At 40.5% G+C, this 23,058-nt stretch overlaps 1 protein-coding gene across 2 annotated transcripts in view; it reads right to left on the bottom strand.

The window, feature by feature from the left end:
- The window catches only part of EPHA3 (EPH receptor A3), a gene marked incomplete at its 3' end in the record, with an annotated part of 224,684 nt that overhangs the window by 64,549 nt on the left and 137,077 nt on the right, over positions 1–23,058 (bottom strand). For both annotated transcript variants that reach the window (XM_081327303.1, XM_081327304.1), the window contains exons 4-5: positions 8,023–8,178; positions 6,052–6,387 (exon numbers count right to left, since the gene is read on the bottom strand). In XM_081327303.1, the coding sequence (XP_081183429.1) occupies positions 6,052–6,387; positions 8,023–8,178 (492 nt within the window). The remainder of the gene's footprint in view (positions 1–6,051; positions 6,388–8,022; positions 8,179–23,058) is intronic.

Below are 23,058 nucleotides of genomic sequence, written 5' to 3'. Positions count from 1 at the left end.
ACTACTGAGCCTGATTTCAAAAACGAATTGTCTGTTATTTCTCAGCCTTGATTTTCTACACAAAATAATGTAGAACTTAAATATATTTTTTAAAAATATTTTGACTAATTTTTTTTAGTCAAAAATTTGCTTCCTCCGAATACTCCTGATTGGGACCGGTATTATTGTACAAAGATACAGTATTACATGCTACCATTTCCACCAAATCAAGATATACCTATAAGCCCAACATTCAATTAAAGAATTTATGGATCTTTAAAATAGCAACCTAAATGTAATGCAGCGACTGAGTTGATATTGGCAAGGGAATCAGGCAAATCTGCATATCAGCTTGTCAGAGAGACACAGCTGTCCATCTCTTTCTGTGTCAGATTCATAATTAGCACCTTCCCTCTAGGGATTGTGAATGTTATATAAATCTCCTGCGGCAGTCAGTGACCCTTCCTAAGCAGGGTTGATTGGTGTTATTAGATAGCATCTGTGTGAAAACATATTATTGTGAACTGAGATGAGCTTGTTCTTTTCAGCATGGTTGATAACTGCAGTTCAATAAGCCTTTCCCTTAACAATAAAATGAAGAGCCAACTGATTCAAACTTATCCTATGAGCTTTTAAAGACATACTGTCATAATGTCACAAATGGCAAAAAAGCCAGTTATCTGTTTAAAGGCAATTTTCCCCAGAATCTGGGTTCAAACTGTGGGTGAGAATCAGAAATAAAGTGATGAATATAAGAATATATTCATATTCTATCTCTGTTTCTGCTTATTGATGTGTCCTATATGTTGGAAAAGATTTAGAGGTGAAAACCACATGGGACACTCTTTGGTAATTCCTCATAGCAGTACCCCAAACTCTCTTCACCACAACAAAATCTTCTTTTGTGTGATTTCTCTTGCCTACAAGTAAACATGCTGCATCTAAAACATGTTCAATGTGATGGACAGTAGATCCGACTTTGTTCTCAGGAGCACAAATAGATTGAGGGGCATTCTTTCAGAACATGATTATTATTGATTTATTTTTTACTATATTTTACTACATTAGTTATTTACTAATTTTATTCTAAACCTTTTACTTGAAGTTTAATGAAATGCAAAGAAATATATTCTTATTTATGGAAATAATGAAAATGCAGTCCATTTGCCAAACTCTTCAATCCCATAATTGCACACAGATCCACACAAATTTCAAAGGAGAATGGAAACATGGTGTAAATGAGGGAACAAATACATCTGTAGTAATGTAGCATTAATACCATTGCATATTTCTATTCCATAAACACTTGGAAAACTCAGTTATTGACCAAAGTTTTATGCAAGCTACTAATAGAAATTATTCAAGCTAATTGGATGAAATACATGACTTAAAGTCAAAATCATGTCACCACTGAATTAGAAATAATAGCATTTATTGGTCTACAGGCTCATCTGAACTACAATTCCTATTCATCATGGCTTTTGGGACTATAAAGCTACATAATGCCAGTTTTGGAAAATTGTACATAAATAAAATAGCATTTAATACTCAACAATAGATAACACATTTTATATTAGATTTTAGCAAAATAGAAACCCTTGGGTGGTACAAAATGGTAAATGTCTGCAAAAATCCTGCAAAATCCTAAATTGATGCTAATTTTGTAACATAAACAGAGAGTATAATAACCCACATATTCCTTAAAAAATTCCAGAAAAAAACTACTTTAAACTTTTAGAATGTTATTCTGCAATACAGGTAGTCCTCAATATAGAACTATTCATTTAGTGATCATTCAAAGTTACAATGGCACTGGAAAAGGTGACTTAGGACCATTTTTCATACATATGCTCTTTGCAGAATCTCCATGGTCACATGATCAAAATTCGGATACTGGCAAGTGGTTCATATTTATGATGGTTGCAGTGTACCTGGATCACGTGTTCACCTTTTGTGATCTTTGGACAAGTAAAGTCAGTAATGGGAAAGCCAGATTCATTTAACAATCAGGTTACTAACTTAACAACTGCAATGATTCACTTAACAACTGTGGCTAGAAACATAGCAAAACTCATTTAACAAATGTTCCACTTAGCAACATAGATTTTGAGCTCAATTTTGATTGTAAGTTGAGGATCACCTGTAAAACTGGTAAATCCACAAGACATGAAGGGACTTACTAAGGAAACATGAATATCATAAATTAAATAATTGGTATTTTAAATGAATAGTCACATAAAACTACTGATGATCAGAATTTATAAGAGAACAGAAAATAAGGAAGCTAGTCTTTTATAATACAAAAGGACTTAATTTTCTTCATTTCTAATTACTTATATTACCTCTATAATTTACACTAGATGTCGTTGGCATGAAGTTCTGATTACAATCTTATTTTATTAATAAAATATCATTTAACATAGTACAAAATTATATTTTATATTGCTCACTTGGTATGGAAGTTATTAACCTTGCTGATGATAACATCACTTAACAACTGAAATTTTTTTCCTATTAATTTTAGTAGTCCTTTCCTTAAAAGAGAAGAAACTAAATCAATCTAGGTCCTGTTTCTCCTCATTTAACACTGGAAAGGAAAAAGTTCCAAGCTCCGTCAGAAGAATAATTTTATCATGAACGTACACATTCCTAAATATATGGGGATTCTTCATATTCCCTGTATTCAGTTAATATTATGCATTCTTAATTTAAATTAACCAAAATCATGGTACTTATTACTTTTTTGCCCTAAAAATACCTAAGGGAGATTTAATCAACAATCTTCCTTACATCTTTTGCCATAGAAGCACTACATTGGCTAGTAAGATCAACCCTAAGGGATGACAGAGAACAGTGTGGCTTTCTATTTGTTCTTCTGTGTGAAATCTCTTCATATTTCAGAGTATTAGAAAGTGTCTTTCACATCGTGAAATCATGTAAACTTGTACAGTGAAGAAGCTTGTATCTCCCATGATGAGGTACATTGAGACTTTACACTTCCAGAAGAATCACTCATGATGGGTATGTCACAGAAAAAAAAAGATCAGATTAAATTAATTGAATCCATTGGAAATGGATTGAAACCAACTATAGTAGAAAATTTGACAATTGCAAACAGGAAAAATCAGCATAATACTAGAAGTTTACGCTTTCACACTGGAAAAGTTCAACGGCCTATTGGAAAAGAAGAAGTAGCTTCTTTTCTAGATGTTATTATGTGGCCTTTTTAAAGCCAACAGGAAGCCCAGCGGTTGTGGTCAGAGCAAAAAGAAGGAACAATGCTGAATATGTATTAATCCTACCATTACGGGGAATGTCAGAACCAAAAACCAAGACAAACTTAACAATGTTAGAACAGAACTGTCAAGACTGAATTTAGACATTCTGGGAATCAGTGAACTGAAATGAACTGAAACTTCATTTCACATCAAAGAAACATCAGATCTTCTATTGTACACTAGAAAAGCACAGAAGAAATGGAATCACCATAATTATTAACAAACATGGTGTCAAAGTCAGTGTATCAATATATCCCCAAATGAAAGACTGTTTTCTGTTTGATTCTAAGTCAAGCCAATCAATATTATGGTAATTCAAGTTATACTGTAAAAATAGAGTCAGAGGAAGCTACAGCTGAACAATTTGATGGTGATCTGTAACAGCTTGTAAACACTTCTAAAATTGTCGTATTAATTATAGGAAAATAGAATATTAAATTTGGAAGCAAAACAGGATCTAGAATAATGGGAAAATTTGATCTTGGTGTATAAAATGAAGTGGAAGAGAGGCTAATAGCATTCTGCCAAGAAAATTTAAATACCTTGTTGAATATCTTCTTCAAACACATTTAAAGATGAATTTCCTTATGGATACTGCTGGATGGAAAAAATCAAAATTGACTACACATTGTGTAAACAAAAAAAAAAAAAACCAAATGCCATTCAGCCAACAAAAACAAGATCAAGTGCTGAATGGGGCAGGGATCCAAAGCAATTTACAAAATTATCATTTAAACAAAATAATAAAGCCAAATAATCAAACCAACAATTTACAGTATCAACAATATTTCATATTATTTTGAAATGATTTAATGGATTATATCTGATAGGATATCTGAAGAGAAATTTATGAAATCGTTAAAGAAGAATCAAACAAAAAAATTTGGAAATTAAAAAGAGAAAATTAATAAATATGAATGGCTCTGTTGATACATTGAAAATAGTTGAAAAAAATACAGAATGCTGAAGGCAACAAAAAAATTGAAAACTAAACACAGGGTCAAGAAAAATGGGGGGAAAAGAGTTCTATGTACATAAGCAATGTACAAAAATGAGGATAATAAAAAGAAGACAGGATAAATAAATAAATATTTAAGTAAAATATAAAAATCAAGAACATTTTGTGCAAAAATGGAAATTGTACAAATATGTACAACTGTATCATTACCCTGCCCAAGAAAACAAAGGCAGAAATTGCTACATATGAAGGTTTGATCATTAAACTATAGACAGGCATAATAAAAAAAATGAAATTTTATAGGCTTTAGAACATATTGCTAACAACAAAGCTGCATGAGCTGATTAAATACCAGATGTATTCTTTAAAAGCTTGCAAGATAATGCAGTTAAAATGCTATAAGCGGTGCCAAGGAACTGGAAAAGATTAGTTTATAATCCTGTAACATAAATTGCAGTGCTAAAGTATGTTCAAACTACCAAATAATTGCACTTATCTCATATAAAACAGTACTTGGAATTAGAATTGGCAGACACACAAGCTGAACTCAGAAAAGGCAGAAGTAAATACCGCACTGGTAATACCAATGGATAATGGAAAAGGCAATGGAATTTCAGAAGGATGTCTATTTTTGCTTTATTAATTATATTAAAGCTATTCTTCAACTGTATAGATTATAACAAACTTTACTTACCCTAAAGCACAGGGTATTGTGATCAATTGAAACATGAGAAGAAGCAATGAAATGCTTTCGAATTGGGCAATGAAACTGTCCAAATGTATATGTTCAACTCATGTAACTACTATTGTGCAAGAGGCAATGCCAACCCAATGCAAATAGGTGGACAAGAAGAGAAAATAGATTTTATGTTCCTAAATTCAAAAATTCTTGATGACTTGGCTATGAAACATTTGCTACTTAGAAGAAAATACATCATAGATCAAGCCTTTCTCCCACGTCTGAGGCTTTACACCAGGGGTTCCTCAACCGGGGGTGCAAGACAATATTCCAGGGGGTGCAAAAACTTGGGTTTAGAAGTTTCAAAATTATAGTGTATATGCATAATTCATTGCCATTATTTTAAACTTTTGTAAGGAGTGTGAGAATATATCAGAAGTGTTCTGGGGTGCGGGGTATAGAAAAGGTTGGGAGCCACTGCTTTACACTGATAATAAAGCTAAAGCAAAGACTGAAGATCTTAATGCTTGGGGAAAAAATAATAAATCTAAAAATAGTCAATTAAAGTAATATTCTCACGGATGAAAATAACATAGATGAAATATGAAATAACAATTCAAAGATACAATTATTGACAGACATTCCTGAAGAAATAGTGATCAAGTGACTTGAGCAGCAAACCCAAGTTACATTCCATGGTCAATTTTTTCTCTTACAAATGCTAAATGTATCTCTTGATCAGCCTTCCTAAAACATAGTTTACAATATATTAACCATCCTTGTTACTATTCTTCCAATCTGTTCAAGTTTATCCTGATCTTCCTTAAAGTCAGAACTTGGCACATATTTGAGGTGCCAAGACAGTAATGAAGTATAAAATTACTTTGCATAATTTAGAAGCCATACTTATATTGATGGAGACTGAAATTAGATTTGATTTTTTTGCAGCAACATTATTGCTGATTCACATTCTACTGATAATCAGCTATAATGCTAAGATCCCTATCTTCCACATAGCTACAATTCTATTTGCTTGAAAATGAAAAGAAGGGTGCTTTGAAGGTTGAGTAAAAGATGTTAGGCACAGGGATGAGGGACACTGCAAGTTCTATAATACTTCTTTGATAAGATAGCAAAATAACAATTTCACAACTCACCTGCTTGATTGGTTGTAATGCTGACTGCAGCAAATTGTCTTGGCAAGGTACTTAAATCAGAGACTCCATTAACAGCGTCTATCTCAAAAGTATAATTTGTATGAGCCAAGAGATCCACTACAGTCACAGTGGTATTGGTGAGTCCCATCTGACGCGGAAGAAATCTTACTATATTGCTACATGGTTCACAGAGCTTGCTGGTTCCTCCACATTTCTTGCATACAATGTTGAAAGTGACATCCTTTCTGCCTCCTGTGTCCAAAGGCCAGCTCCAATCTAGGATGACTGAGGTCTCATTGATATTAGAAATAACATTTCTGGGAGCAGAAGGCGGTCCTATGTGGAAAGAGAATGGAAATAAAATAAGTATTATTTATCCTGTTTGAATTCTGCTCAAGAAATAAAGTCATTCGAGTATGCATTTAACAATTATCACTGTCATATGTTTTTATGGTCTATCTTATATCCTTTAAGCAGATGTGGAAAACTATGGCCCCTTTATGACTTGTGGACTTCAACTTCCAGAATTCCTGAGCCAGCTTGGCCGGCTCAGGAATTCTGGGAATTGAAGTCCACAAGTTATAAAAGGGCTATTGTCCTTCACCCCTGTCCTAAAGGAAAAGTATATATTTTATATTATCTTACACACTTTAAGAGATATCAACCAATTTTGTAACACATGTGTATTTTAATATCTAGCTTTACTCCCTCTCACCAAATTAACTAATATCCAGGCTATTACTATGAAAAAATACAGCAGCACTGAAAAGTAATAAAAACATTAGGTATAGCCATATAAGGCACTTTATTGTAAGAAATTAACCAAACCAACAGTATGCACTGCCTAGCCAGCTGATGCAATGTGCCATAGCAACTGAGGCCACATATTCAGCCCTGTGAAGTATTGAAGTCGGGATAAGGCTCAATCCTGTTTTACTAGCTGCCATTAGGGGGCAAGTGACTACCAAACATGTTGTTTTTGTGCTTATAGACCATGGGAAGGACCAATAAATTGCATATGGCATCACTGCTTCAATTCAGTAATAAAAAAGTTTGCTTTTTTCATTGATCTGATTCAGTGGTGGAATCTGTCAAACTATGTGAGTCCTATTATCCATCAAAGCTTTGTACAGTCTTAATAAAAAGCAGACCTTCAGTCTAGGTGCTTGATTTTTTAATACATAGCCCTAGGCTCCAAGTTAGTCTTTCACAAAGGACAACTGTCATTGAACTGTCATTCAACAATGAGTGAATGAGAATTGTCACACCCAAAAGTAGGAATAATTAACCATTTATATGATTGGAAATAATTGTAATATAACTTATTGTACTAAAATTAATATTATAATGCTACTGTGAATAATAATGATGATGCAATAAAAATAGTAACGATAATAGTGGTGGTGGACCATACAAACACAGTATATTGAAATGGACAGTGTTATAATAAAATTGTGCCTTTTTCAATTTTTTTAACTATAAAAAACTAAAGTAGAAATACAGACTAAAGGCGTGTCCATATTATTGTTTTATATCACAGAGAAATTGTCTCTGGACCTAACTGATCCTACACTACTGTTTTGAGGATCTGGATTTACTGCTTCTAATCATGCTTCTGTTTATTGGAAATTGGCACAATTTTTAGTTCTTTAGCTGAATACCTGCTTGGAGATCTGTTTTCTAATTGGTAGGAACTTTTGCTTCATCCTACCACCTGGTTCCAGAGTTTAAATCTTTAGTTTTTCTACCTCCCTCTTTCTTCATTATAGAATGCAAAGTTTGTCTTCCAGGAGTTTGCATTTTTGTATTTAAAAATTATCCTTCCCCTCTTTTCCCAAACCAGCAATCATAACAATGTCTAATCATGATTAGTATGAAAACACTAATGACATGGAAATACTCTAAAATGACATGCCTAGATGACATGCAGGTAAGGACAGGTTTCAGTTTCATCATAATGAGATTACTCACTTGTGCAAGCCATTGATGGAACATCTCCTTCAGATCGAAAATAGTTCTTCTCACACTTGCAGTTTGTAGAACCTTCCACATTTGTTGAACTATGAGGTGGGCATTTAGCGCATTTAACATTACCAGCAAACGCTTTATAAAAACCTGGTCGGCAAGCTGTAAAAGAACAGTAATTGCTTACAATTTTTCATATTAAAGTTTTGTTATCCTTTGCCAGAGAGGGAAAAGTTATTCCATCTGAAAACTACAAGTCAATATTGAAATGGCATACATGAAAAAATGATAGTTTGCCTTGGTCTTAGAACAGCAAAGTATATTCACTTTATGACTTTGCCTAACTGTAAGCAAAGTTTACATATAATTCTAAACTATATTACATATAATTCTAAACTATATTCTGTAGAATTGCCAAAAACCAGGGTCTAAATTTAAGCCTTCCTTTATTCCTTTCTCTTTTTTTCTTAATCAGTGTTAGAGTTTCAGATTTCATTTCCATTGCACACATTTTGCATGCATAAGAAATATGGTCTTATCTTGGACATTTTCAATCTCATCTGCCATTTTCCAAAAGGGCTGTGAATTATTGTCAAAACCAATATAGCCAATGTAGCTACAATATTTACTTAGAAGAACCAATGGTCTAACTTTTCATAAAACAGGTTAGGAATATAATGGGTCTAAAATATGCAAATTAAAACTATGTCTTGCTCAGTAGGCTGTCCAGACTAAGAAATGGCAGATTATCTAGGACAGTGGCCCCCAAATGTTTGGGCATAAGGGACCGGTTCTGTGGAGAGAAGTTTTCCCATGGACCAGATGGGGCATGGTTTCACGTGCTGCCTGCATCCTGTGGATTGGGCTTCGCTTGTTTGCACAGATCGGTTTCTACCATGCCATGGATCAGTGCTGGTCCATGGACTAAGGGTTGGGGACCCCTGATCTAGGAGACCTCTATCAGGTCTCTGCATCCATGAAGTGCCAACCCATTAAAGTGGGCTTGGTCAAGAAACAGATATGGCAGGAAATACTTTCAAGAATACATCATTACTTATTCAGCAATATCACCTTATTTTTCTGGGCTATAATAACATGAAACTACAGAACTCCACTTTTTTGAGGAAGTTTCTTTTCCAATTGCACTACTGTCTTTTCGTTTTCTTTCATTTTGAGACAGAGACATACAAAATTATCATAGCTTTAAAAGAAACAGAAAAGCCTCATATATTCTCAGCCTCACTTAGCATATCTGCATATCAATCACTATCATTATTTTGATCCTTGTTTATAAATACAGTTATTATGTCACTAAAAATTATCCCAGCCTATTTTATTTTATAGGGAAAATTATGACTTTCAAATAACATATGGACTATATTTGTAATGCTAAACCAGAAATCTAAAAACACAAATGTTTCCTAGCTTGCAATCTTTCAAACTTACTAAGTATAGCTAGTCAACCATTTGAATAAAGCAGAATAGCTTGTTGTTGGTCAGCATCCAAATTAAATAAATAAAGCAAACAAACACATACAGTATCTACATACATAGGGGTTTAAACTGAAAAATAACATTTTCATTTGTTTAATATTGACATTTGGGAACACTCACTCATCCTCCATTTCTGTGCTGGGAAAGTTAAAACAATGAGAAACAAAAGCCAAATGAGAAAAAGATATATGGGCAGAAAAAGATATGATTTTTAACTAGGGAATATGATACTTATAATAATTGCACCATTACTAAAGAATGTGGCCAATTGAAGGGAAAAAATAAATTCTATATTTTCAGAATTGCTTTGATTTTTATGTTTTGTAGTGGACCTCGATCATGAATTCAACTCTCTAGCAAAATTTCAAGTTTTCAGATGATCCAACTTACTTTGGTTTGATCTTAGTATATGTAAGCAAGCCATAGTAACCATAACAAAATGTGAATAATGAAATGTTCATATAATTCTGAAAATAAGCAAAAGCACAATGAGCTTTTTCTGGTCAAAATTAAATTATCTCTCAGTATATGATTCTTGTACTTACAGATACAGCTGCGGATAGTGTCTTAGCTTATATAATCTGTTAGTGACAAACTCCAGGAGGTGGTTTTTCATTAACATTGGCATGTTCCTTTAGTCTTTCTCATTGCCCAGACTGAGTCAAAACCACCTCACATCATGTTAATACAAGGTGAAAAGTGAGAATGACATAATCTGCGAGTAACTGCATGCCACTACACTTCATTAGAATACAGTATTTATAATGGGTAAATCCTGGGGATGGGCATACAGCCACAGTGGCTGGACGTCTGCCATTACCTCTTCTCAAATGACCATAAACACTTTTTTATTTATTAACTAAATTATGTATCCTGAGATAACAGCTAATTTTACTGGCTTCGGTTTCAGTGTGCCTCTCACACTAATTCTTAAACATAAAAAAAGACTTTTCCCATCAAAACAGTTTTTCTGATTATATATTTAGACATACACAGAAATACACACACACACACACACACACACAAATTCCCTTTAGTGTCTGAGAGACTAAAAATATTAAAATATTGATATTTCCAGAAAGAAGGATCTCCCACTTTAATGCTAATATTAAGTACTACAGGCTTAAACGTTCATTATCCCAAAGCTTTCTCCACCATTAGCAGAAGTAAGTCATGGCCTTTTCAACTCTGGCCTACTCAGATTGTAACTCCCACTATCTTCAGGTTTAGCCCAATTTGTGAATTTAGTGGGCAACAAAATCCTTTTTATCCTCCTTTTTATTTTATCAGCCTGAATTGCTAGCATTTTAAGCAAGATGGTCTTTACTTGCATTATACTAGTTTGTGTTAAAATTTCCACAGGGTTGAGGTTGTTTTCCCCTCAAACATGAGGAGAATTTGTATTATATGATCTTACAAGTTCCTGAGAACTATTCTGAGAATTAAAAGGGTTGTAATAGTAATTGTATATTTATTTATGCCCACTTTAAAAAAATTATGGGCAGAAGCAGAATGCAAGAACCAGGAAGCCAAGATATTTCAGTTAATGAAGATAAGGGCAATACATAATAAGAAACATCACTACAAAGCCAGATTAGTCTGCTCATTGTCTCTAGAGGCAAAAACTTTGCAATCTCTTTTGTGTTTTCTGCATGGCTAAGTTACAGTGCTATAAAGATAGCAATTATGAAGCAAATGAGCTAGTTAGAAGCCTGCTGTCCCTATAAGCCTTAGTGGAAGAGTCTGATTTGTATCTCTTCTCCCCATCCTGTCTGTCTTACAAGTCTTCTGTCTTTGTATATCAAGTTAAAATAAGATCATTCGGTGCTACAATTCTCAGGAGGGGAAAAAAAGCCATTAATTACATTGTAAATTAAATCCTGGAAAGTGAATGGCGTGAAAAGGTGGCCACATGATTCACTTTTCTGAACATCATCAAGAATGAGGGAAGGAAGGATGTGAAACATATTTCTTCTCAAGGGATAATGGATTTATTTATTATCTCTGCTTACAGACCCATATTATCTTTCTGCATATAAAGTATATTTTAGATTCAGTTTTGAAAGAAAAAGACTAAGATGTATGTATATTCATTTTTATTATTTTTTTAAAAAAAGAACTATGAAATATAGTTTTCATTTGCTTCTACAGCTACTCCTTGAGTTATGAACTAGAAATTCAGGTAAATGAGGGCGGATATGATATTGTTGCCATTATGGAAACATGGTGGGATGAAACCTACAAATGGAACACACAGCTAGAGGGATTTAAACTATTTAAAAGAAACAGACTAAACAAAAGAGGAGGTGGAGTTGCTCTATATGTAAGAAATAGCTTTATCTCTACAGAAATAGAGCACAACAATGACGAAAACTGTAAACTTGAATGCATTTGGGTCAATATAAAAGGGGAAAAAATGACATTGCCATAGGTGTATACTATAGGCCGCCCAACAAAGCAGAGGAAATAGATGAACTTTTTGCTAGTCAGCTAACTAAGGTATGTAAGAAGCACATCACAATAGTAATGGGGGACTTTAATTACCCTGATATCAACTGGGAGACAAACTCTGCACCAAGTGGAAGATCAAACAGATTCCTGACAAACCTAGCAGACAACTTTCTCTCCCAAAAAGTAGAGAAGGGAACTAGGGGATTAGCCATATTGGATTTAATTCTCACAAACAGAGATGAAATGATAGAAAATGTCGAAGCCACAGGAACCTTGTGGGGAAGTGATCATGCAATATTGGAATTCAACATTCTGGAGGCACAAGCAATAGAACACAGCCAAACTAGAGACTTGGACTTTAAAAGAGCTAATTTCAATAAACTTAGAGAGACCATGGGAAGAATTCCATGGATGAGAATCCTAAAGGGGAAAACAACTCAAGAAGCTTGGGAAATTTTGAAAAGTGAGATAATAAAGGCCCAGTCTAGTACAATACCAACAAAGACACGGTGGGAGAGTGGCTTGACTAAAGGCCCAGTCTAGTACAATACCAACAAAGACACGGTGGGAGAGTGGCTTGACTTTTTCCATTTGCAGCCCCATGGAGGTGGGAGCTCTATGGGGTCTGCCTACCCAGAGGATATCTGGTCCACCTCCAGGAACAGAGTTGCAACCCATCGTGAGAGGGCGGGGGGCGGCTTGTCTCTGGTGGCACCCAACTGAGTGGCAGTGAAGTTGGGTGGGGACCTAGATATCTGTCTTTATGTTTCGATCCTCCCATGGACATAACTAATGGGACGCCTATCCTGGACTTGCTAGACTCATGCGAAAATATACTAGCACGGACTTATATGCCCTCAGGGGAGCCCCCCTCTCCTGGGTGCGACCCGCCTCCTTAAACACTTTCAACCTCGATGACGGGCCTGAGTTTTGGGACCCTGAGAGATGGCTGGGCAGGGGCAGGGGCCGTCAACATAAATTTAATAGAAGGCCTCTGATTATTTTTTTATCTAAATTTTTTACAGGGTTAGGGAGAGGGGTGGGTGATAAGGGTTGTCTGGCTTTGGGGGGTGGCCAATCAACCATGGCTCAGGCCAGACTTGGGTCCGACCGCCCGGGGGGAGAACGGGGTGTGGTTGTCTCCGGGGCTCATGAGCGGGTCGTGGGATTACCAATTCCCACGACACTGGGGTATGGCAGCAGGTGGATAGACAGAGGGCCGTATCGTTACCGGGAGGGCCGTCTCCGCTATTTGCAAGCGGTGAGGCGCTCCGACCCTCTGCCTCTTCCTCGAGGTTCCGGGGGCGAGGACGTGCAGCCTCCTGAGCTCCGGCTGGTGTACCTGAATGCCAGGTCCGTCAGGGATTTAGTTGAGGGTGAGCACGCGGACCTGGCTTGCATCACGGAGACTTGGTTGGGCCCAGAGGGTGGGGTCCCTTTGGTTGACCTCTGCCCACCAGGCCTCCGGGTGCTACATCGGCCACGAGCTCATGGTAGGGGTGGGGGTGTGGCGGTGACTATGAGGGAGACCTTATGTCCGCGGGAGACCACCGTTCCTCAGATAGTCGGGTGTGAGTCTCTCTTTGTGAGATTTGGTTCTGAGGCGCAGTTGGGCTTGCTGCTGGTGTACATTTCGCCTAGTCGCACAGCGGCAGCCCTGCCCGAGCTGCTCGATATCCTCTCGGGGTTGGTGGTTGAGTTTCCCAAACTTATTGTTTTGGGAGACTTCAATCTACCATCCCTGGGAGGCTCATCTGAGCTAGCTCGGGAGTTCATGGCTTCCATGACGGCCATGGACCTGACGCAAGTAATTTCTGAACCTACTCATGAGGGAGGCCACACCCTTGACCTGATTTTTTTATCTGGACGGTGGTTTGATGATCTTGGTGGGGGCTCTCCATTTATTATGCCCCTGTCATGGACCGATCATCATCTCCTGCGGCTGGTCTTCCATTTTGCCACCCCCCGCCGTGGGGGTACGGAGCCAATTAGATGGTACCGCCCCAGACGCTTAATGGATCCTGATAGATTCCAAGCGGCGCTGGGGTCCCCACCTGCCTCCACTGCTCACAACTCGGCGGATGCCTTAGTGGAAGCCTGGGAAAGGGCAGCCACTGAGGCACTTGACCGGGTTGTACCCTTGCGGCCCCTGACCCGGTGCAGATCCCAGCGAGCTCCATGGTTCTCCTCGGAGCTCCGGGAGATGAAGCGTCGGAAACGGGGCCTAGAGAGTTGTTGGAGGTCTAGCCGATCCGAACCCGACCGGTTGCGGTTAAGAACCCATATTAGGTCTTATCTCGCAGCGATGAGGGTGGCGAGGTGTAATTACTTCTCCACCCTCATCGCGTCCGCAGATAATCGCCCGGCCGCCCTGTTTAGGGTGACTCGCTCACTTCTTAATCAGGAGGTGAGGGAGGATCCCTTGCAGGGTCGTGCCGAGGAATTTAGTCAACATCTGTCGGATAAAATCGCTCGGATTCGGACCGGTTTGGACTCCAGCTGGGCAGAGTCTGGCGATCAGGACACGGGCGGTCTTGTCAATGTTATCTGGGAAGAGTTGATGCTGTGACCCCTGATGAAGTGGACAGGATTATGGGGAGGCTGAGCTCTACCACATGTTTATTGGACCCGTGCCCTTCCTGGCTGGTTTATGCAGCTAGGGAGAGGACACGAGGCTGGCTCCAGGCGGTTATATCTGCTTCTTTGAGTGAGGGTTGTTTCCCCACCATCTTGAAGGAGGTGGTGGTGAGACCTCTCCTCAAGAAGCCTGCCTTGGACCCAGCTGTATTGAACAACTTTCGTCCAGTCTCCAACCTTCGCTTTCTTGCGAAGGTTGTTGAGAGTGTGGTGGCGCATCAGCTCCCTCTGGTCCTGGATGAAGCGGATTATTTGGACCCCTACCAATCGGGTTTCAGGACCGGGTACAGCACGGAGACGGCATTGGTCGCTCTGGTGAATGATCTCTGGAGGGCTCGGGATAGGGGATATTCCTCTGTCCTAGTCCTATTAGACCTCTCGGCGGCTTTCGATACCATCGACCATGGTATCTTGCTGCGGCGTCTCAGGGGATTGGGAGTGGGAGGCACAGTTCTTCAGTGGTTCTCCTCCTATCTCCTGGGACGCTCGCAGTCGGTGTTGGCAGGGGGGTAGAGATCGGCCCCTAGGTCTCTCGTTTGTGGAGTTCCTCAGGGGTCGGTTCTCTCGCCTCTCCTGTTCAACATCTATATGAAACCGCTGGGTGAGATCATTCGTGGTTTTGGAGTTGGGTATCATCAATACGCCGATGATACCCAACTTTTCTTTTCTACCCCAAACCACCCCAGTGATGCCCTCGCTGTGATGTCTCATTGCCTGGAGGCGGTTCAGGTCTGGATGGGGAGGAACAGACTTCAACTAAACCCTGACAAGACTGAGTGGCTGTGCATTCCGGCATCCCGGGACATTCAAAATGTTCCATCTCTTTCTATGGGGGGTGAGCTTTTACCCCCCGTGGATAGGGCGCGCAACTTGGGAGTCCTCCTAGATTCACGGCTTACTCTGGAAGACCACATAGTGGCCGTGACTAGGGGGGCTTTCGCCCAGGTTCGCCTGGTGCGCCAGTTGCGGCCCTATCTGGACCGGGATGCTTTGTGTACGGTCACTCATGTGCTCGTGACCTCTCGCCTTGACTACTGTAATGCTCTCTACATGGGGCTTCCCTTGAAGACCACTCGGAGGCTCCAACTGGTACAGAATGCGGCCGCGAGAGTTGTCCTGGGGGTTTCCCGGTACTCCCATGTTACACCTTTGCTCCGCGAGCTGCATTGGTTACCAGTTGTCTTCCGGGTGAGGTTCAAGGTCCTAGTCATGATCTTTAAGTCCTTACATGGCATGGGTCCGGGTTACCTCGGGGACCACCTGCTGCCGGCATCAACTTCCCTCCGCCCAGTACGTGCCTACAGAGAGGGCCTCCTCAGGGTGCCTCCGGTCAGGGAATGTCGACTGGTGGCCCCCAGGGGGAGGGCCTTCTCTGTGGGTGCTCCGGCATTATGGAACCAACTGCCGGTTGAGCTCCGGATGGCATCAGACCTCCGATCCTTCCGTCGCAGGTTGAAGACCCACTTATTTGAATTAGCTGGTCTGGCCTGATGGGGGAATATGGGTTTTTAAATTGATTTTTAGTATTTATTATTGTTGTTTTTAATCGGGCACTGGTTTAATTTCCTTTTAACTTTTGTATTGTTATTTATATATGCCCTGTGAACCGCCCTGAGTCCCTAGGGAGAAGGGCGGTATAGAAATCAAATAAAACTAAACTAAACTAAACTAAAAAGAAGAAAAATAACAGCTCTCAAAAGAAACCAGCATGGCTGCATAAAGAACTCTGATAAATTGAAAGATAAAAATGACAAGTATAAGAATTGGAAAGAGGGGCACATAACTAAGTCAGAATATCAGCAAATAGCCCGTGCCTGCAAAGATGAAGTGAGGAAAGCTAAGGCTCAAAATAAACTAAGGCTTGCAACCAAAATCAAAAATAACAAAAAAAGCTTCTTTCAACATATAAAAAACAAGAAAAAAGTTAAGGAAATGATTGGTCCATTTGTGGGGGAAAGTGGCAAGAAGGTGACAAGCAATAGGGAGAAAGCAGAACTATTTAACTCGTTTTTTGCATCTGTCTTTACACAAAGGGAAAAAACAGTCCAACCTACCAAATCCAATGCCATAAAAAACAGAATAGAAATGCAAGTTAAGATAGGCAAAAAAATGGTAAGTGAACACCTGTCCAGCCTAGATGAGTTCAAATCACCAGGACCAGATGGATTACACCCCAAAGTTCTCAAGGAACTGGCAGACGTGATCTCAGAACCACTGAACTATATTTTTCAAAGATCCTGGAGCACTGGGGAACTACCAGAGGACTGGAAGAGAGCTGATGTAGTTCCCATCTTCAAAAAAGGGGAAAAAATAGATCCAGGAAAGTATAGACCTATCAGTCTGACCTCAATACCTGGGAAGATTCTGGAAAAGATAATCAAACAATGAATCAGCGAACACTACAGGCAAACAAAGTCATTACTAAAGGCCAACATGGGTTTGTCAAAAACAGATCATGCCAGACAAATCTTATTGCATTCTTTGACCAAGTGACAAAATTAGTGGATCAGAGGAATGCTGTAGATATAATTTATTTGGACTTCAGTAAGGCATTTGATATAGGGACGCGGTGGCTCAGTGGGTTAGGACGCTGAGCTTGTCGATCGGAAGGTCGGCAGTTTGGCGGGTCGAATCCCGAGTGCCGCGTAACAGAGTGAGCGCCTGTTACTCGTCCCAGCTTCTGCCAACCTAGCAGTTCGAAAGCACGTAAAAATGCAAGTAGAAAAATAGGGACCACTACGGTGGGAAGGTAACAGCGTTCCATGCGCCTTTGGCGTCTAGTCATGCCGGCCACATGACCACGGAGATGTCCTCGGACAAGCGCTGGCTCTTCGGCTTTGAAACGGAGATGAGCACCGGCCCCTAGAGTCGGAAACGACTAGCACGCATGTGCGGGGGAACCTTTACCTTTTACCTTAAGGCATTTGATAAAGTGAGATCACAACCTGCTATTTGATAAAATAGAAAAATGTGGGCTAGACAGCATCACCACCAGATGGATTCGTAGCTGGCTGACAGGCCGTACTCAGCGTGTGGTCCTCAATGGAACTGCATCTACATGGAAGGAAGTGTGTAGTGGGGTGCCCCAGGGCTCTGTTCTGGGCCAAGTGCTCTTCAATATCTTCATTAACGATTTGGATGAGGGGATAGATGGGGAACTCATCAAATTTGCAGATGACACCAAGCTGGCAGGAATAGCCAATACTCCAGAAGATAGGCTTAAGATACAGGAGGATCTGGACAGACTCGAACACTGGGCGCTATCTAACAAAATGAAATTCAATGGTGAAAAAAGTAAGGTTCTACATTTAGGCAGGAAAAATCAAATGCACAGGTATAGTATAGGGTGGGTGTCTTCCCTGCCGCCTTGAAGGAGGCGGTGGTGAGACCACTCCTCAAGAAGCCTGCTTTGGACCCGGCTGTTTTAAATAACTATCGTCCAGTCTCCAACCTTCGCTTTTTGGCGAAGGTTGTTGAGAGTGTGGTGGCGCATCAGCTTCCTCTGTTCCTGGAGGAAACTGATTATCTGGACCCGTACCAATCGGGTTTCAGACCCGGACACAGCACGGAGACGGCATTGGTCGCGCTGGTGAATGATCTCTGGAGGGCAAGGGACAGGGGTTGCTCCTCTGTCCTGGTCCTATTAGATCTCTCAGCGGCTTTCGATACCATCGACCATGGTATCCTGCTGCGGCGTCTCAGGGGGTTGGGAGTGGGAGGCACCGTTTTACAGTGGTTCTCCTCCTACCTCCAGGGCCGCTCGCAGTCGGTGTTGACGGGAGGGCAGAGATCCGCCCCGAGGCCTCTCATTTGTGGAGTCCCTCAGGGGTCGGTTCTCTCGCCTCTCCTGTTCAACATCTATATGAAGCCGCTGGGCGAGATCATTCATGGTTTCGGGGTGGGGTATCATCAGTACGCTGATGATACCCAACTTTTTCTTTCCACCCCGAACCAACCCAGTGATGCCCTCGCCGTGATGTCCCGGTGCCTGGAGGCGGTTCAGGTCTGGATGGGGAGAAACAGGCTTCGTCTCAATCCCGCCAAGACTGAGTGGCTGTGCATATCGGCATCTCGGGCTAACCAGTCTATTCCACCTCTAACAATGGGGGGTGAGGTGTTACCCCCCGTTGATAGGGCTCGCAACTTGGGCGTCCTCCTGGATTCACGACTCAATTTTGAAGATCACATAGGAGCCGTGACCAGGGGGGCTTTTGCACAGGTTCGCCTGGTGCGCCAGTTGCGTCCCTATCTGGACCGAGATGCCCTACGCACAGTTACTCATGCGCTCGTGACCTCCCGTTTGGACTACTGTAACGCTCTCTACATGGGGCTGCCCTTGAAGACCACTCGGAGGCTTCAACTGGTGCAGAATGCGGCCGCGCGAGTTGTAATTGGGGTCTCCCGATACTCCCATGTAACACCTCTACTCCGCGAGCTGCATTGGCTTCCGGTTGCCCTCTGGGTGAAATTCAAGGTGCTGGTTATTACCTATAAAGCCCTACATGGCCTGGGTCCGGGGTATTTGAGGGAACACCTGCTGCCGGCATCAAATGCCCTTCGCCCAGTGCGCTCCCACAGGGAGGGTCTGCTCAGGGTCCCACTGGTAAGAGATTGCCGGCGGGTGATACCCAGGGATAGGGCCTTCTCAGTGGGGGCGCCTGCCCTCTGGAACCAGCTGCCAGTGGAGCTGAGGACTGCCCCCGACCTCCGGTCATTCCGCCGGGGCCTGAAGACCTGGCTCTTCGAGCTCTCGGGCCCAGACTGAGGAGTAATTTATTTTAAATCGGGGTTTTAATTTGCACAGGGTTAGTTTAATCTTTTTTAAATTGGTTTTAACTTTTGTATTGCTGGTTTTTTTTTAACTCCCTGTAAACCGCCCTGAGTCCTCAGGGAAAGGGCGGTATATAAATGTAATAAATATATAAATAAATAGGTGGTACCTTGCTCAATAGTAGTAACTGTGAGAGGGATCTCGGAGTCCTAGTAGACAATCACTTCAATATGAGCCAGCAGTGTGCTGCAGCTGCCAAAAAAGCCAACACAGTGCTAGGCTGCATTAACAGAGGGATAGAATCAAGATCAAGTGAAGTACTAATACCACTTTACAATGCTTTGGTAAGGCCACACCTGGAATACTGCATCCAGTTTTGGTCACCACAATGTAAAAAAGATGTCAAGAGTCTAGAAAGGGTACAGAGAAGAGCAACAAAGATGATTAGGGAGCTGGAGGCTAAAACATATCGGGAATGGTTGCTGGAATTGGGTATGTGTAGTTTAATGAAGAGAAGGGTGAGGGGTGACATGATAGCAGTGTTCCAATATCTTAGGGGCTGCCACAAAGAAGAGGGAGTCAAGCTATTCTCCAAAGCACCTGAAAGCAGGACAAGAAGCAATGGATGGAAACTAGTCAAGGAGAGAAGCAACCTAGAACTAAGGAGAAACTTCCTGACAGTTAGAACAATTAACCAGCGGAACAACCTGCCTCCAGAAGTGGTGAATGCTCCAACACTAGAGGTTTTTAAGAAGAGACTGGACAGCCATTTGCCTGAAATGGTATAGGGTTTCCTGCCTGAGCAGGGGGTTGGACTAGATGACCTCCAAGGTCCCTTCCAACTTATTATTATTATTATGACTCAACTGTTTGAAAATAAGACAGTGTTGAACCAAGGAACTTATGATTGGCCTTCAAAGCTACAGCTGTTGAAGTGCTTCATGGTCACATGAACAAAATTCAGGTGCCTAGTAACCAACTCATATTTACAACTCGTTGCAGCAACCTGTGGTCATGTGATTGCCACTTGTACTCTTCTCTGCCAACTCCACCCAAACAAAGTCAATGGAAGCCAGCAAGGAAGGTCACAAGTTGGTAGGGAATGTTCTTCCATCCTAGCTTTTCTTCATTCGCATGCATTGTGCCCTCCTTTACCCCTTTATGCACAACCATCCACATCTTATTTTCCTAGCCTCCCTGTGCTTGCATACACAAATGCATGCTTCCTACTCCCTCCTTCCTCAGTCTCAGCCTCCCTTCTACAGAGACACAATGCATGTCCTCCCTTTTACCATGGCTTCCCTCAATCACATGTATCCCACGTCGTATTTTCCTCACCTCCCTGTGATCATGTGCAGCTGCGCACCTATTCCATGACCTTTTTGAGCTCATGCCACACAAAGTTCCATCTTTCTTGTGCAGCCTGTGCCAGGCCTCCTAGAGTCTCTCTCAATGGAACCCACATGCCCCTTAGTTAGGACTCAGCTTCTCACTTAATGAGCCACACATCTTGGGTTACTGGAACAATTGGGACTGCCATTACTAATTTATGCAATCATGGGACATCTCATTAGAAACAGCAAAGTCGTGTGTCAAATGCAGTTGTCATTAGTAGATTATCTGTAGATATAAATTCTTAAGCCAAATTAGGCGACTAAGCAGCAGAATTATAAAATGTGTTATACCTATTGGTAAACTTCTAAGATTCCTAAAATATTTTCATTTTGTCACATATCTTTTATCCTGGATTGCAGATTTTTTCTTTATCCTTTATAGAATCTTAGTAAGTACCTAATTGTCCATCTTATGCTATTTTGTCAGAATCAAGGAATATACAAATTACAGTTGTGTGCAAAATATTAAATGTATTGTCATCTAATTGAGATAAGAACACTGATGTACTTTGTCTTCCTGGCAATAATTCCTCTTGTTTTCTATTTACTACAGTTACAATTCCAATTACTGTACCTGCTGCTTCCCCCTCCCACCCCATCTCTCCTTAAGTATATATAATAAGGAAACAATAGAAGGAAATATAGGATCATCTTGACCATGATATCTATTGTTTATTAAGTTAATATCTGAAAACATTCAATTCCTGCACATTGAATTGCCGTAAACTTTGCTGTAAGTTTTGCATTTCTACTCAGAATTTTTAAGAATGGAGTTCCTGTTAGATCATACCACATGCCTCATTTGATAAATAAACAGCTATGTTGACCTTGCACAAATAGGTTAATGCAGAATAGTTAATTCAGGAAGTTCTTTTATTTATCTTGCACTATTTCATATTGGTAAGTGTATAAAACACTAAAAACTAAAAGGCGACTATTCATGAAAAATGCATTTCAGAAGTATGATAGATATTAGGATACATTAAAGAAAGTTATGAAATGGATTTATTTGTATAAAACCCTTCAGAAATATACATTCTATAATTTTGGAATACAAATAATATGTAAAACAGTGATTTTCAATGCATAATGCACAATGTTTGACCAAGGATTAAGTTGTGACTGGTATCATCTGAACATGAATTACATTAGCATGATATTCTTACTATATACTCTCCATCTATAAAGTAAAGGTAAAGGTTCCCCTGCACATGCGTGCTAGTCGTTTCTGACTCTAGGGGCCGGTGCTCATCTCCGTTTCAAAGCCGAAGAGCCAGCGCTTGTCCGAGGACGTCTCCGTGGTCATGTGGCCGGCATGACTAGATGCCAAAGGCGCACGGAACGCTGTTACCTTCCCACCGTAGTGGTCCCTATTTTTCTACTTGCATTTTTATGTGCTTTCGGACTGCTAGGTTGGCAGAAGCTGGGACGAGTAACAGGCGCTCACTCTGTTACGCGGCACTCGGGATTCAACCTGCCAAACTGCTGACCTTCTGATCGACAAGCTCAGCGTCCTAACCCACTGAGCCACCACGTCCCTTACTCTCCATCTATGGGACTTGGTAAAATAAAAATTGGGCTCAATTTTCCAGCAAGGAAAAGAAGAACAGAAGGATGGAATGAATGGAGGAGGAAATATGAAAACTGAACAGGATAGGTGGAGATAAAGACATAGCCAACACATGAAACTGAGAAACAGTAAACCTTTTCCACAGACTCTGAATCAGCAATCTTCCTGGGAGGTACAAAGTATTACTGAAAATAACTACTCAGCAGCCGTTATCCTCTGTAAAGTCAAACTGCATTGTTAGTGAACATCTTGCTGCTTATAGACACAGTCTGCAACATAGAGCTTTCATATATACTGTACATGCAGGCTTCCAAAAGACCTTGAACTCTCATTAGTGAAGCACACAAAGGTTTCCTGTTGCAGACATCTGCACTTTACTCAGTGACAGCTGCTATTTACATACACCACAACACAGCTTTACAAATGGATGGTGCTTTCTACTGCTGGAATGCTCAGCTGAGTGTAGAAAGATAGTGTTTAAAGAGGACTTCTGTTACCAAGAATGTGATTTGATCAAAGCAGCAGCTTAACCTGTCTACCACTTTATATCCTTATATAAAATACATTCACTATTACAAGTTTTTATAGAAATTTGCAGTGCTTTTTTTGTAAAAGAAAAAGGTGCCGGAACTCACACATGTCATACAACCTGCCTTGCCTAACCTACAAGGTTCCATCCAAAAAAGGTGCCAGAACTCCGTTCTGAGCGTTGTATGAGAAAAAAA

This window comes from Vipera berus (assembly GCF_964194415.1).
Source record: "Vipera berus genome assembly, chromosome: 4".
Taxonomy (NCBI): Eukaryota; Metazoa; Chordata; class Lepidosauria; order Squamata; family Viperidae; genus Vipera; species Vipera berus.
The sequence above is the reverse complement of the archived record's forward strand: the minus strand, read 5'-3'. Positions and strand labels throughout refer to the sequence as shown.